The sequence below is a fragment of the Plecotus auritus genome, assembly GCF_963455305.1.
Source record: "Plecotus auritus genome assembly, chromosome: 1".
Taxonomy (NCBI): domain Eukaryota; kingdom Metazoa; phylum Chordata; class Mammalia; order Chiroptera; family Vespertilionidae; genus Plecotus; species Plecotus auritus.
The window spans coordinates 236961565-236972837 of record NC_137770.1 but is presented as its reverse complement, the minus strand read 5'-3'; the positions used below and the strand labels follow the sequence as shown (position 1 = coordinate 236972837).

The window sequence follows — 11273 nt, the reverse complement described above, 5'->3', positions numbered from 1 at the left end:
TACCTGTATATGCTGCCTCTCACAACCACACCAAAACTACAACTAAAAGACAAAACGACTATCACCCAGAACCACGGGAAAGCTGGCTGAGGAGAAGTTCTACAACTAGAAGGAAAGAAAAAAGTGCATAGAGACTGGGTAGGACCTGCAGAGGTGCAGAAAAGCAGAGATACAGAGGCGTGCAAATCGAGCTGGCGACTGGGTGTGCTGTTTTTTTCAATCGGGAAGGAAATACAAGCTCCCTAGTGCTCTGAACTCGTTTCCAGCGAGACTCTGGGGACCAAGACTCCTACGGGGCGAAGCTGGACTGTCTGGCATCGGGTCAGAAAGTGAGGGTGGCTTTCTTGCAGAGGTGTGTGCAGGAATCATTGTTTACTGCGCTGGGGCGCGGGACGCGGGGACACAGAGACTCAGAGACATAGAGACGGCTGACTGGCAGCCATCACTGTTTGCCATGCCCTAGTGATTCCCTGAGACCCCACCCCACCCAACTTACAAACCCACCCAAACTGTGCGCAGCGGCTTTTGCATATGAATGGCCTACCCTTAAGCAATTTAACCTAACAAACTGCAGCTGGGTCAGACAACTCCAAAACTTCCAAACCCCAAACAAAGGAGAAAAAGAGGAGAAATCTGCAGATCTTGCTGTAGCTCCTGCCAGGTGGCCTCAGGCAGTAGCTGACGTGCACCTCCTTGGAGATCTGGGAGCCAGTGTACCTAGTGGTCAGTGTGAGACGATACCAGATTTCAATTCCTCACATCCATAAGTGACACACTCAAGAGGCAGACTCAGTGAGCACCAAAGCCCCACTGAAGCAAGTCCTGCCCCATAAGGGTATCTCCAGCACAGCAGTTCTTCCATTATAGACACAGCAGGTCCTCACAGCCAATTGGCCTGGAGGTCAATTCCTCCCAGTGTACCAACAGCAATTAAGGCTTCACTATACCAAGACTGTGCACCCAGCCCACAAAGGGGTACACCAAGAGTGTCCACCTCAGGTGATTGGGGAGGCTGAGCCACTGGGCCCTATAGGTCACCTACCACACAAAGCCACTCTATCAACACAGGGAAGCAGCCAAAATGTGGATACAAAGAAACGTCACGAATGAAAGAAATGGAGGAAAGCAAACTACTGGATATAGAGTTCAAAACCACAGTTATAAGGTTACTCAAGAATCTTCCAGAAACCTCCGAGGAACTTAGTGAGACCTTCAAGGATCTTAATGAGAATGCCAAAACAATGGAAAAGGACCAGTCAGAAATTAAGCATACACTGTCTGAAATAAAGAAATTCAACAGTAGACTAGAGGACCCCAAGAATCAAACCAAAGATTTGAAATATGAGAAAGCAAAAAACACCCAACCAGAAAAACAAAAAGAAAAAAGAATCCAAAAATATGAAGATAGTGTAAGGAGCCTCTGGGATAACTTCAAGCATAACAACATCTGAATTATGGGGGTGCCAGAAGAAGAGAGAGAGCAAAATATTGAAAACCTATTAGAAGAAATAATGACAGAAAACTTTCCCTACCTGGTGAAAGAAACAGACTTACAAGTCCAGGAAGCACAGAGAACCCCAAAACAAGAGGAATCCAAAGAGGACCACACCAAGACACATCATAATTAAAATGCCAAGGGCAAAAGACAGAGAATCTTGAAAGCAGCAAGAGAAAAACAGTTACCTACAAGCGAGTACCCATACGACTGTCAGCTGATTTCTCAACAGAAACTATGTAGGCTAGAAGGGAGTGGCAAGAAATATTCAAAGTGATGAACAGCAAGAACCTACAACCAAGATTACTCTACCCAGCAAAGCTATCATTTAGAATTGAAAGTCAGATAAAGAGCTTCACAGACAAGAAAAAGCTAAAGGAGTTCATTACCACCAAACCAGGATTATATGAAATGCTGAAGGGTATTCTTTAAGAAGAGGAAGGAGAAGAAAAAGGTAAAGATAAAAATTATGAACAACAAAGTGACAACAAATACATATCTATCAACAAGTGAATCTAAAAATCAAGTGAATAAAAAATCTGATGAACAGAATAAACTGGTGAATATAATAGAATCAGGGGCATAGAAAGGGAGTGGACTGACAATTCACGGGGGGAAGGTGGTGTGAGGGGTGCGGGAAGGGATTGGACAAAAATCTTACACCTATGGATGAGGACAGTGGTGAGGGGGTAAGGGCATGGGGTGTGGGGGGAGGGAATCGGGTGGAGGGGAGCTATGGGGGGAAAAAGAGGAACACCTGTAATCTGAACAATAAAGATATTTTTTAAAAAAATAAAAAATCAATCAACTATTCTTTTTTTTTTTTATTTTAATGGTCTCTCAACACCAGAGAAAGAATTGTTTAGGAAAAACCATTACCCGGTGGCTGTGTTTGGTTTAGCATATTCCTTAGAAACGTAAGGGTCAGACTTTGGGCATCACAGGGGCACTTGGAGACTGTATGTGAATGGTGGTCTGTGAGCTTGTTCTTGTGGGGTAAATGGTAGGTGAACTAATGCTGACTTGCACTCCTAGAAGCCAGGTCACAACAGCAGCACTAAGCAGGTGGTTCTCCCCAAGTCCACCAGCTTAAATATGAGTTTAGAAACAAGCAGGTGCCAGGAAAGGGAAAGTATATCAATTCATAAATAGAAAAGCTAAAGCACTACAAATGTCTTTGTCTATATTTATTTTTTAAATTGTGAATTGCGGTTCTAGCCACACATCGAGCCAGAGAATGCTAGGTAAGCTGAAACTGGCCTCCTGCCAGGTGAGCTAGCCAGCCTGATTTTCCCTCTGAATTTACGGCTCTTTATTTTTTGTGACTGAAGACCATTACTGCTTCAACCCAAAGCCATTTCTTGCCCACACATATTAACACAATGATGTTTCTCTGAGAAATTGGCTGTAAGACTGTCCTGTGTTGAATGCTTAGCTGTCCTGGAATTATAAAGCTGTGGAAATATGATCGACAATATACATGCTATAGGCTAAGTCTAGGCAAAGAGCAATGTAAATCTCCCGTGTGTTTTATTCTCAATGGTGAATACTCTCTAAAGTATTTAGGGAATAAAACTCAGTCTATGTGCGACTTTCACATCTCCAGGGCTTACCTACACAGCTGTGGGCACTCTATGAATGCCGATCAATTCAACGTAGAAACTGGTGATTGTTTAGGGTGTGGGCTTACCTCAGCTGTAGAAGTCATAAACTTAGGCCTATGATCTTTATATTTTTCTCACTTCGTGGTGGCTAGTTGGCAATACTCAGTCTAGCTGTTACAAAAGCAAAAATGGATGGTTCCTTTACTACCATTACTTACTTTTTGGCAACTTTCGATGAACTCATCTATAGTAACAACTCCATCTTTATTTTTGTCCATTTTCTGTTCAGGAAGAAAAGAACAAAAAACTTTATTCAGACTTGCCCCATGATACCCTCACACCTTAACCAAAGGAGCTGAAGCTGATAAACAGCAACAACAAAAACAAGCCCTAGCTGGTTTGGCTCAGTGAATAGAGAGTTGGCCTATGAACTAAAGGGTCCCAGGTTCAATTCTAGTCAAGGGCACATGCCTGGGTTGTGGGCTTGATCCCCAGTAGGAGGCATGCGGGAGGCAGCTGGTCAATGATTCTCTCTCATCATTGATGTTTCTCTCTCTCTCCTTCTCCCTTCCTCTCTGAAATCAATAAAAATATATTTAAAAAAAACAAACAGCCAAAACCGGTTTGGCTCAGTGGATAGAGCGTCGGCCTGCGGACTGAGGGGTCCCGGGTTCGATTCCGGTCAAGGGCATGTACCTGGGTTGCGGGCACATCCCCAGTGGGGGGTGTGCAGGAGGCAGCTAATCGATGTTTCTCTCTCATCGATGTTTCTAGCTCTCTATCCCTCTCCCTTCCTCTCTGTAAAATATCAATAAAATATGTTAAAAAAAAAAACAAAACAAAAAAAACCAAACCCACTGTTTGTTTATTGGCAGGAACTGCCTCAGAACAAACGAGTAATTTCCTAGCCATAGGAATCAACTGGCTGACTTCTTCTAGGCTCTTCTTTGTCAACAGAATGTGGTGAAGATCTAGTCACTGATGTAGATGAAACCCTGCCTTCCAGCCCTGCCAGAGCTCCGGCGATTTGCTGAAATTTTCAGTCTTAGTCTTCTCACCTGTCAAATGGGGCTAATAAGGATTTATAACCTCATAGGGTTCTCATGAGAACTGAACTAAAAAAACAACAACATGTGAAACATGGCAATTGCTTAGTATTCTATCTAGGATATTGTGAACGTTCTGTAGTTATCAGTATTATAATTATTCAAAACCAAAATTATTAAATTGTTGGGATGGTAAATATCCTATCATTTTATCCCTTTCAGGAAACGCTCTTTCACTTTACATTCTTTTGAATCATCATGACACTTTGAAAACAGAAAATGTTTTCTTAATTTGTTTCTCTCTGGCTTCCGTATGCATCCCTACCTGGAAAAATGTCTCCACATGTTGTCTGGGAGCGTCTTCTTTGAGGACAGGATATGTGCATTTTCCCATCATGTCGTATATTGCCTTCATGATATCAAGCATCTCCTGAAAAGCCAAAGGCACGCTCATGAGGCCGCAAGCAATATGCGAGGAAACCACCCAGAAAGTCTAACAGCGTATTTCTACTTAATTTCAAATTTCCGATGCTTCTTTGATTCTTCATTAAATGCCTTTCAGTTGTGAGGAAAAGGCAACAGCTTTGTGCTTTAAAAGCAGCAGAATGAGAATGTAAGAATTATTTCTGACCTTGGTTTCAACATGAAGTAAATTCCGACATATCGAACATGATCAGCAAAACTCTGGTTTAGTGTTTGGGTCTCTGTAGACTTCACACAGACTACCTTCGTTTTATCGAGTTATTATAAATCTTGCATGTTTATTATCAATGTGTTAATTGAGAATAAAATATAACTCCACATCACAAGAATTTACTAAAAAAATCAAAGCTCATTAGGATTTTCATTGTTTTTTTCCTTTTCCTTCTACTATCGCTTTAACTGAGGAAATCACACATGTAAATTAATCAAAATATTATGACTCTGGGGCGCATCTTAAAATATCATCATTATTTTTTTAATCATTTTATTAAAAATTAGTTTTCAACTTATTTTCAATCTTAGTGAAAATAATATCTAATTATCTATACATTCAGGTTTATTGTTTAATGTTTGTTTCCTTCATATTGAATTTCTCACATAAAAGGATCTGGATTAGGTTGATAAAACATTTACTTTTGAGAGTATTCCATTCTATTATAAATGATAAATAGTCTGTAGTTTATAAATCATAGGTGTAACTTTTAAAGGTGTTCTGAGTTTAGAGAAGTAGTAAGAAGTTTGTTTGCCACAGGCAGAATTCATGAGATATATCACGTATAAGGAGCAAGAAGAGCATGTTTGTGTTAAACAAAGACAGGGATAGAAAGGGATTGGAGGACCAAGAGATACCTAATATTCCTGAGGCATCTGAATACTAAATGCTTATTGGATACCAAATATACCAAATATACAAGAGGCACTAACTATCCAGGATATGCTCAGTATACAAAAAAGATTAATATTCGTGAGTTCTTAATTCAGCCACCCATTGATGAGAAACATTCTGGTTTCATGAATCCTCTGCTCAGGAAACACAAATAAAAACTATGGCCGTTGACCAGGCTAATTTTGTTACTCTAACTGTGGTCAGGTGCACTTGTCCCTTTGTCTCTGGTAGAGCAAGTTCATGTCACTAACCCATGACACCTTTTATTTGAGGGGCCTCTTGTTCAAATCTCACCCCTGGGGAAAAGCCAGTGAGCCAGAGAAAAAGACAGGGCATAAGAATATTTAGCCATCCCAGGATTCAAGTAATGTGATCCTTCCACCTTACTTGCACCTTATCCTAAATTAGTTAACTTACCATCCCTTTTCCCTTGCTTCTCATTGTGCTTTAAATTATTTTAAAATTTGAACCATTTGATTTGAATATCTTATTTGGTCTGTGGACCTGAAGGATTTGGGAGGTCCCACCATTCCATGAGGTCATTTCCCACACCATAAAGGTCATCCAGGTCATCACACACACAATCTATGTGACTTGAAATTACACCTGTTTCCATGTGGACCACATTATATGGGGGGTGAGGGGGGAGGACGGGTGGGAGAGAGGTCACAGGCCAAATATTCTAACATGATTTGGATACTTTGTCTTCCTATCTGATTCCAACCAGAGTCTATATTTCATTCATAGTGTTTATTGAAATGCCATTAGGAAACAAGCGAATAATTCTTGCATGTTTTAAATGTACTTTGCAGATTCACCATCAACTATTCCTATCCATTCCAGATTTTCTATTAGAATATTTCTCTACCACTACATGAAATATTTTAGATTTCCCAAAAGGGCTATTTTCAAATTAAAGATTGCAAATGTGTAATTAACATTTTGAAGTTAAAAATGAAAATATCCCAAAGGATAGCTGTTGGTGAGATATTTCTTACTTCTTTAGTGATGTAGCCATCTTTGTTTATGTCATACAAATTAAATGCCCAGTTGAGTTTTTCTTGTACTGTCCCCCGGAGCAAAATGGAAAGACCCCTGATGAAATCCTAAAAAAAATAAAAATAAAAAATACAATTTGATCTGACATTTCTAAAAAAGCCAAATACAAACTCATATACAATTCTCCCTTATACGATGGAAGCAAGGGTTACAACCCACTGGATTTTGAACCATTTATTTAGCAACATTATCTCTGTGTTCTTGGTTATTTCCTCTTTGTGAACATAATCCACTCCTTAGAGATAACATTCCCATCATCTAATTGAAAATTGTGACTTAAATCAATCTTGGAAATGGAAATTGTATCAGAACAGACATCCACAAACAGCAAGATACATGCTAGAAGTGGTATTGGCTTTTCCCTGCAAGGGCATTCAATTCTTTTACTGAAAAAACACACACACACACACACACACACAAAACACACACACACACACACACACACACACACAAAACAACTAATAACACTGTATGTTTCAAAATACAAACACATGCATAACACCTTTCCCATGAAAAAGATCTGTTAACAGGATATGAGGACTGTCCATAGGATGCGGGCCAATTGTAACCTGTATATAAAAATCAAGTTATAATGTACATGTGGGCAGTGGTTATGAGCATGGAGCCAGAAGCCAGACTGCCTGGATTCAAATGGCAGCTATGTCACTGGATAGCTTTGTGCTCTCAGACAACATCCTGTTGTCTCAATTTTTATACCTGTAGAATGGAGAGGATAGCATCTACCTCTTAAAGTTGAGGGTATATCTAGGGGTTGAGGTACATTTTCAGATCAACTTCGTCAGTTTTGTTAACGGGAAAGTTGGGGTAACTCTGGCCAATAACCTCTTCCCCCAGCTGTGACTGACAGACAAGTACCTTTGCTAGTTCCCCAACTTTACTGGGCATGCATTTGTCTATCTCCCCTCCGTCAAACCCCTGGGGAGTGTAAAGCTTCAACTTCCTGGTAAAGCTGCCAAAATGACATGCCTCTAATATTTGGCCTTCCCTTTGCTCCTTTGCTGTTATTAATAACTAGTTAATTATAATGGCATTAATATGACAAGTGCTTGAGATGAGCCCAAGCACTTACCTCAGGACTGTAAAATACCTTTCCCTTGTTCATGTCATTTTTGTCATTGAGACTATTGGTTTCCTATTGCTGCTGTAACAAACGACCACTCTCAGTGGTATAAAATAATAGGTGTTAATTCTCATACAGTTCTGGAGGTCCAAAATCTAAAATGGGTTTCACTGGGCTGAAGTCCAGATGGAGGCAGAGCTACCACCCTCCAGGGAACCTAAGGAGAGAATATGCTCCCTTACCTTCTTAGCTTCCAGAGGCTACCTACATTGATTAGCTGTGGCCCCTTCCTCCATATTTAAAGCACATACTCCAACCTCTGCTCCCGTTGTCATAGCTTCTGTTTCCTACCCTAATCTTTCTGTCTCCTTCTTATAAGGACCCTTGTCATTGCAGTGGGCCCATCCAGATCATCCGGAATGAACTCCCCATCTCAAGAACCTTAGTCAGACATGCAAACCTTCTTTTCCCATGTAAGGTAACATAGCTGCACGTTCCAGGAATAAGGATGTGGACGTCTTTGGTGGGCCATTATTCAGCACATCAAACTCTGGTATGATCTAGAGCTTTCTCTTTTTTTTCAAAGTGTTTGGTCATATTTCTTAATCATATTTACTTCTAGATATTTTAGTCCTGCTGCTGCTGTTATAAATGAGCTATTTTCTTTTATTACCTATTCTAAAGTTTGTTTATACAGTCTGTGGGAAAGCTATTGATTTCTGTATAATAATTTTGTATGCTGCCAACTTAGTGTTCTATAGTGCCTGATAGTTTTTCAATTGTTTCTCCTGGGTTTTTCATGTCTACAATCATATTAGCTACAAAGAGAGTTAACTTTACCTCTTCTTTCTAATTTTCATATTTTTAATTACTTTTTTTGTAAATGTATTGAATAATCCTTCCTGAACAATGTTATATAATTACAATAATAGTAGACATTCTTATTTAGTTACTGAATTTAATGAGGTTATTTCTAATGTTTTTACAATGAGCATGCTACTGACTTTTATTATTTTAAGGAAATATACAATTCTTACTTTGTTAAAAAAATTATCAAGAAAGACCATTGACCTCTTTTGCAAAAATGGAAAAGCTGATCTTAAAATTCATATGGAATTGCAAAGGGCCCCAAATAGTCAAAACAATATTGAAAAAGAAAAACAATGTAGTGTGGCACTGGCATAAAGATACATACACAAATCAATGCAATAAACTTAAAAATCCAGAAATAAACTGACACGTCTATGGCCATTGATTTCCACAAGGATGCCAAGACCATGCAATGGGGAAAGAATGTATTTTCAACAAATGGTGCTTCAACAATTAGATCACTATACCTCCTTTACTTCCCAATCTTTATTCAGTGTAAAATGGAGAGTCAGAGAAAAATAGGACTCAAGAAAAGGCCATGAAGAATTCCAATACTTAGTACGAAAAGAGGAGAAGCCAGCAAAGAATCTTGAAAAGAAGTGAGAGAAGAGAGAATTCCATGGAGAAGGGGTTATTTGTATTGGTACAAGATTCTACTGAGGAATGAGAAGAGTTCATTGGGTCAGCAACATAGAGGTCACCAGTGGCCAATGGGAGAAGCTTTAGTGGAGTTGTGGGAGGGAAGAACAATGACATCCTTTGGATTTGTGTAGTATACAACTTGCAAACTCTAAGTTTTGTCTTTTTAAGAAGATATAAAATAGTCATGGCAGAGCATGGGCAGGTAAGCTCATCAGAGAAAAATGTCTGGACCATTTGAAAAGCCAGTTGAGGTTGATGGTTATCAATATAAACCTTATCAGTTGCTTCAAATCACAAAGTGATAGTGATATGTCCTTAGTCAAAGGGGGATGGTGCTGGATGCAAGGTCTTTGAAAACATGTCTATGGCATTGATTCTCAAAATTCAACTTGCAACAGAATCACCTGGAGGGCTTGCTGAAATATAGATTGCTGGGCCCAACCCCAGAGTTCCTTTTTTGCAACAAATGTATTTTATTTCATTACTATGGGTCCCTCAGCCCAGCCTGCCCGCTCTCACAGACTGGGAGCCCTCAGGGGATGTCCTACTGACGGCTTAGGCCCACTCCCCGTGGCTTCCCTCTGCAGGAGGCGACTGGGTTGATCAGGGGAAGGCGCCAGCCCCATCACCCGGCTGCTGCAGCCACTGCCAGCCACTGCAGCTGCCAAGGTGTTTTTATCAACACAGACTCCAGTCTCTTCACCATGAAAAAGTGACAACTTTCTTTAGGTATTTTCAAGATGTGTCTTTCATAGGATATGACATTTCTTTCTTTCTTTTTTTAATTTTTATCCTCACCTGAGGATATGTTTCCATTGATTTTTAGAGTGTGTGGAAGAGAGGAAAAGACAGAGAGAAACATCAATGTGAGAGGGACACTTTGATTGGTTGCCTCCTGCATGAGCCCTGACCTGGGCCCCGGCCAGGGAGAAGCCTGCAACCTAGGTACATGCCCTTGATCAGAATCGAACCCGGACCCTGCGGTTGGCAGGCTGAGGCATTATCCACTGAGCCAAACCCACTAGGGCAGGATATGACATTTCTTAGCCCTCCAGCAGCGGACCTTCGTTTTTTCTTCCAGGAATGTGGTAGAAAACCCCTAGATCACCTTTTTGGATTCTTATTACCCAAGTTACCAAGAACACTGCAAGTGGCGGTATACAGGGAGCTTAGCCAATGAGCGGTCAGAAAAGGTGTTTTCTCTGCAGCCCCCAGCTCCACTCTGGCCCTGCTCAAGCGTCTACCATGGCTTGGGCATGGCCCCTGCCCCCGGGTCTGCTCAGGCCCTGCTCAAGCCTCCACCATGGCTTGCACAAGGCTCCCCAGCTCCGCTCCAGCCCTGCTCAAGCCTCTGCCGCCCTGCCCCTGGCCACTCGATGTCAAGGCCCGTAGGCCAGGATTGGCTGGGGGCGTTCTGGGACTACGGCAGCTCAGGGCCTATGTGCGGGCCTACAGGCTCAGAGCGGCCTGGTTCCCGAGGATGTTCCCAGGACCTAGGCTGCTGAGCGCCTGTGTATGCAAATTAACCCACCATCTTTGCTGGGTTTATTTGCATACTCCTGATTGGCTGGTGGGCATCACAGAGGTACAGTCAATTTACATCTTTCTCTTTTATTAGTGTCAGTGGTCCTCAAACTTTTAAAACAGGGGGCCAGTTCACTGTCCCTCAGACCGTTGGAGGGCCGGACTATAGTTTTTAAAAAAAACTATGAACAAATTCCTATGCGCACTGCGGGCCTGGGACAAGTCGGCTGCTAAGCAGGACAGGCAGCGCCACCCAGCGGGCCGGATAAATGTCCTCAGCAGGCTGCATGTGGCCCACGGGCCGTAGTTTGAGGACGCCTGGTGTAGATCATTGAATTCCTGCTCCTCTCATCCTTAACTATTTGATAAAACTCTCAGTTGAGTTGAGACATATAAAGCAGAACTTATTTTCAGTTTTCATTGCAGTTTCAAAGTAAAGCATGAAGAAAAACTGGATACACCCCCCACATACACACACACACACACACAAATAAAGTCACATATTGTTACCTGCATTATCACTCAACCATTCTCTTTTAACTAACTTTTAAAAGTTTGAAGAAAAAACAAGTCTCTTAGAAAA

At 41.2% G+C, this 11273-nt stretch overlaps 1 protein-coding gene across 8 annotated transcripts in view; it reads right to left on the bottom strand.

The window, feature by feature from the left end:
• KCNIP4 (potassium voltage-gated channel interacting protein 4) overlaps nucleotides 1–11273 on the bottom strand; it is a 995976-nt gene that overhangs the window by 2481 nt on the left and 982222 nt on the right. For all 8 annotated transcript variants that reach the window (XM_080640384.1, XM_080640391.1, XM_080640388.1 and 5 more), the window contains 3 exons: nucleotides 6513–6620; nucleotides 4471–4575; nucleotides 3318–3380 (listed from right to left, as the gene is read on the bottom strand). In XM_080640384.1, coding sequence (XP_080496510.1) covers nucleotides 3318–3380; nucleotides 4471–4575; nucleotides 6513–6620 — 276 coding nt within the window. The remainder of the gene's footprint in view (nucleotides 1–3317; nucleotides 3381–4470; nucleotides 4576–6512; nucleotides 6621–11273) is intronic.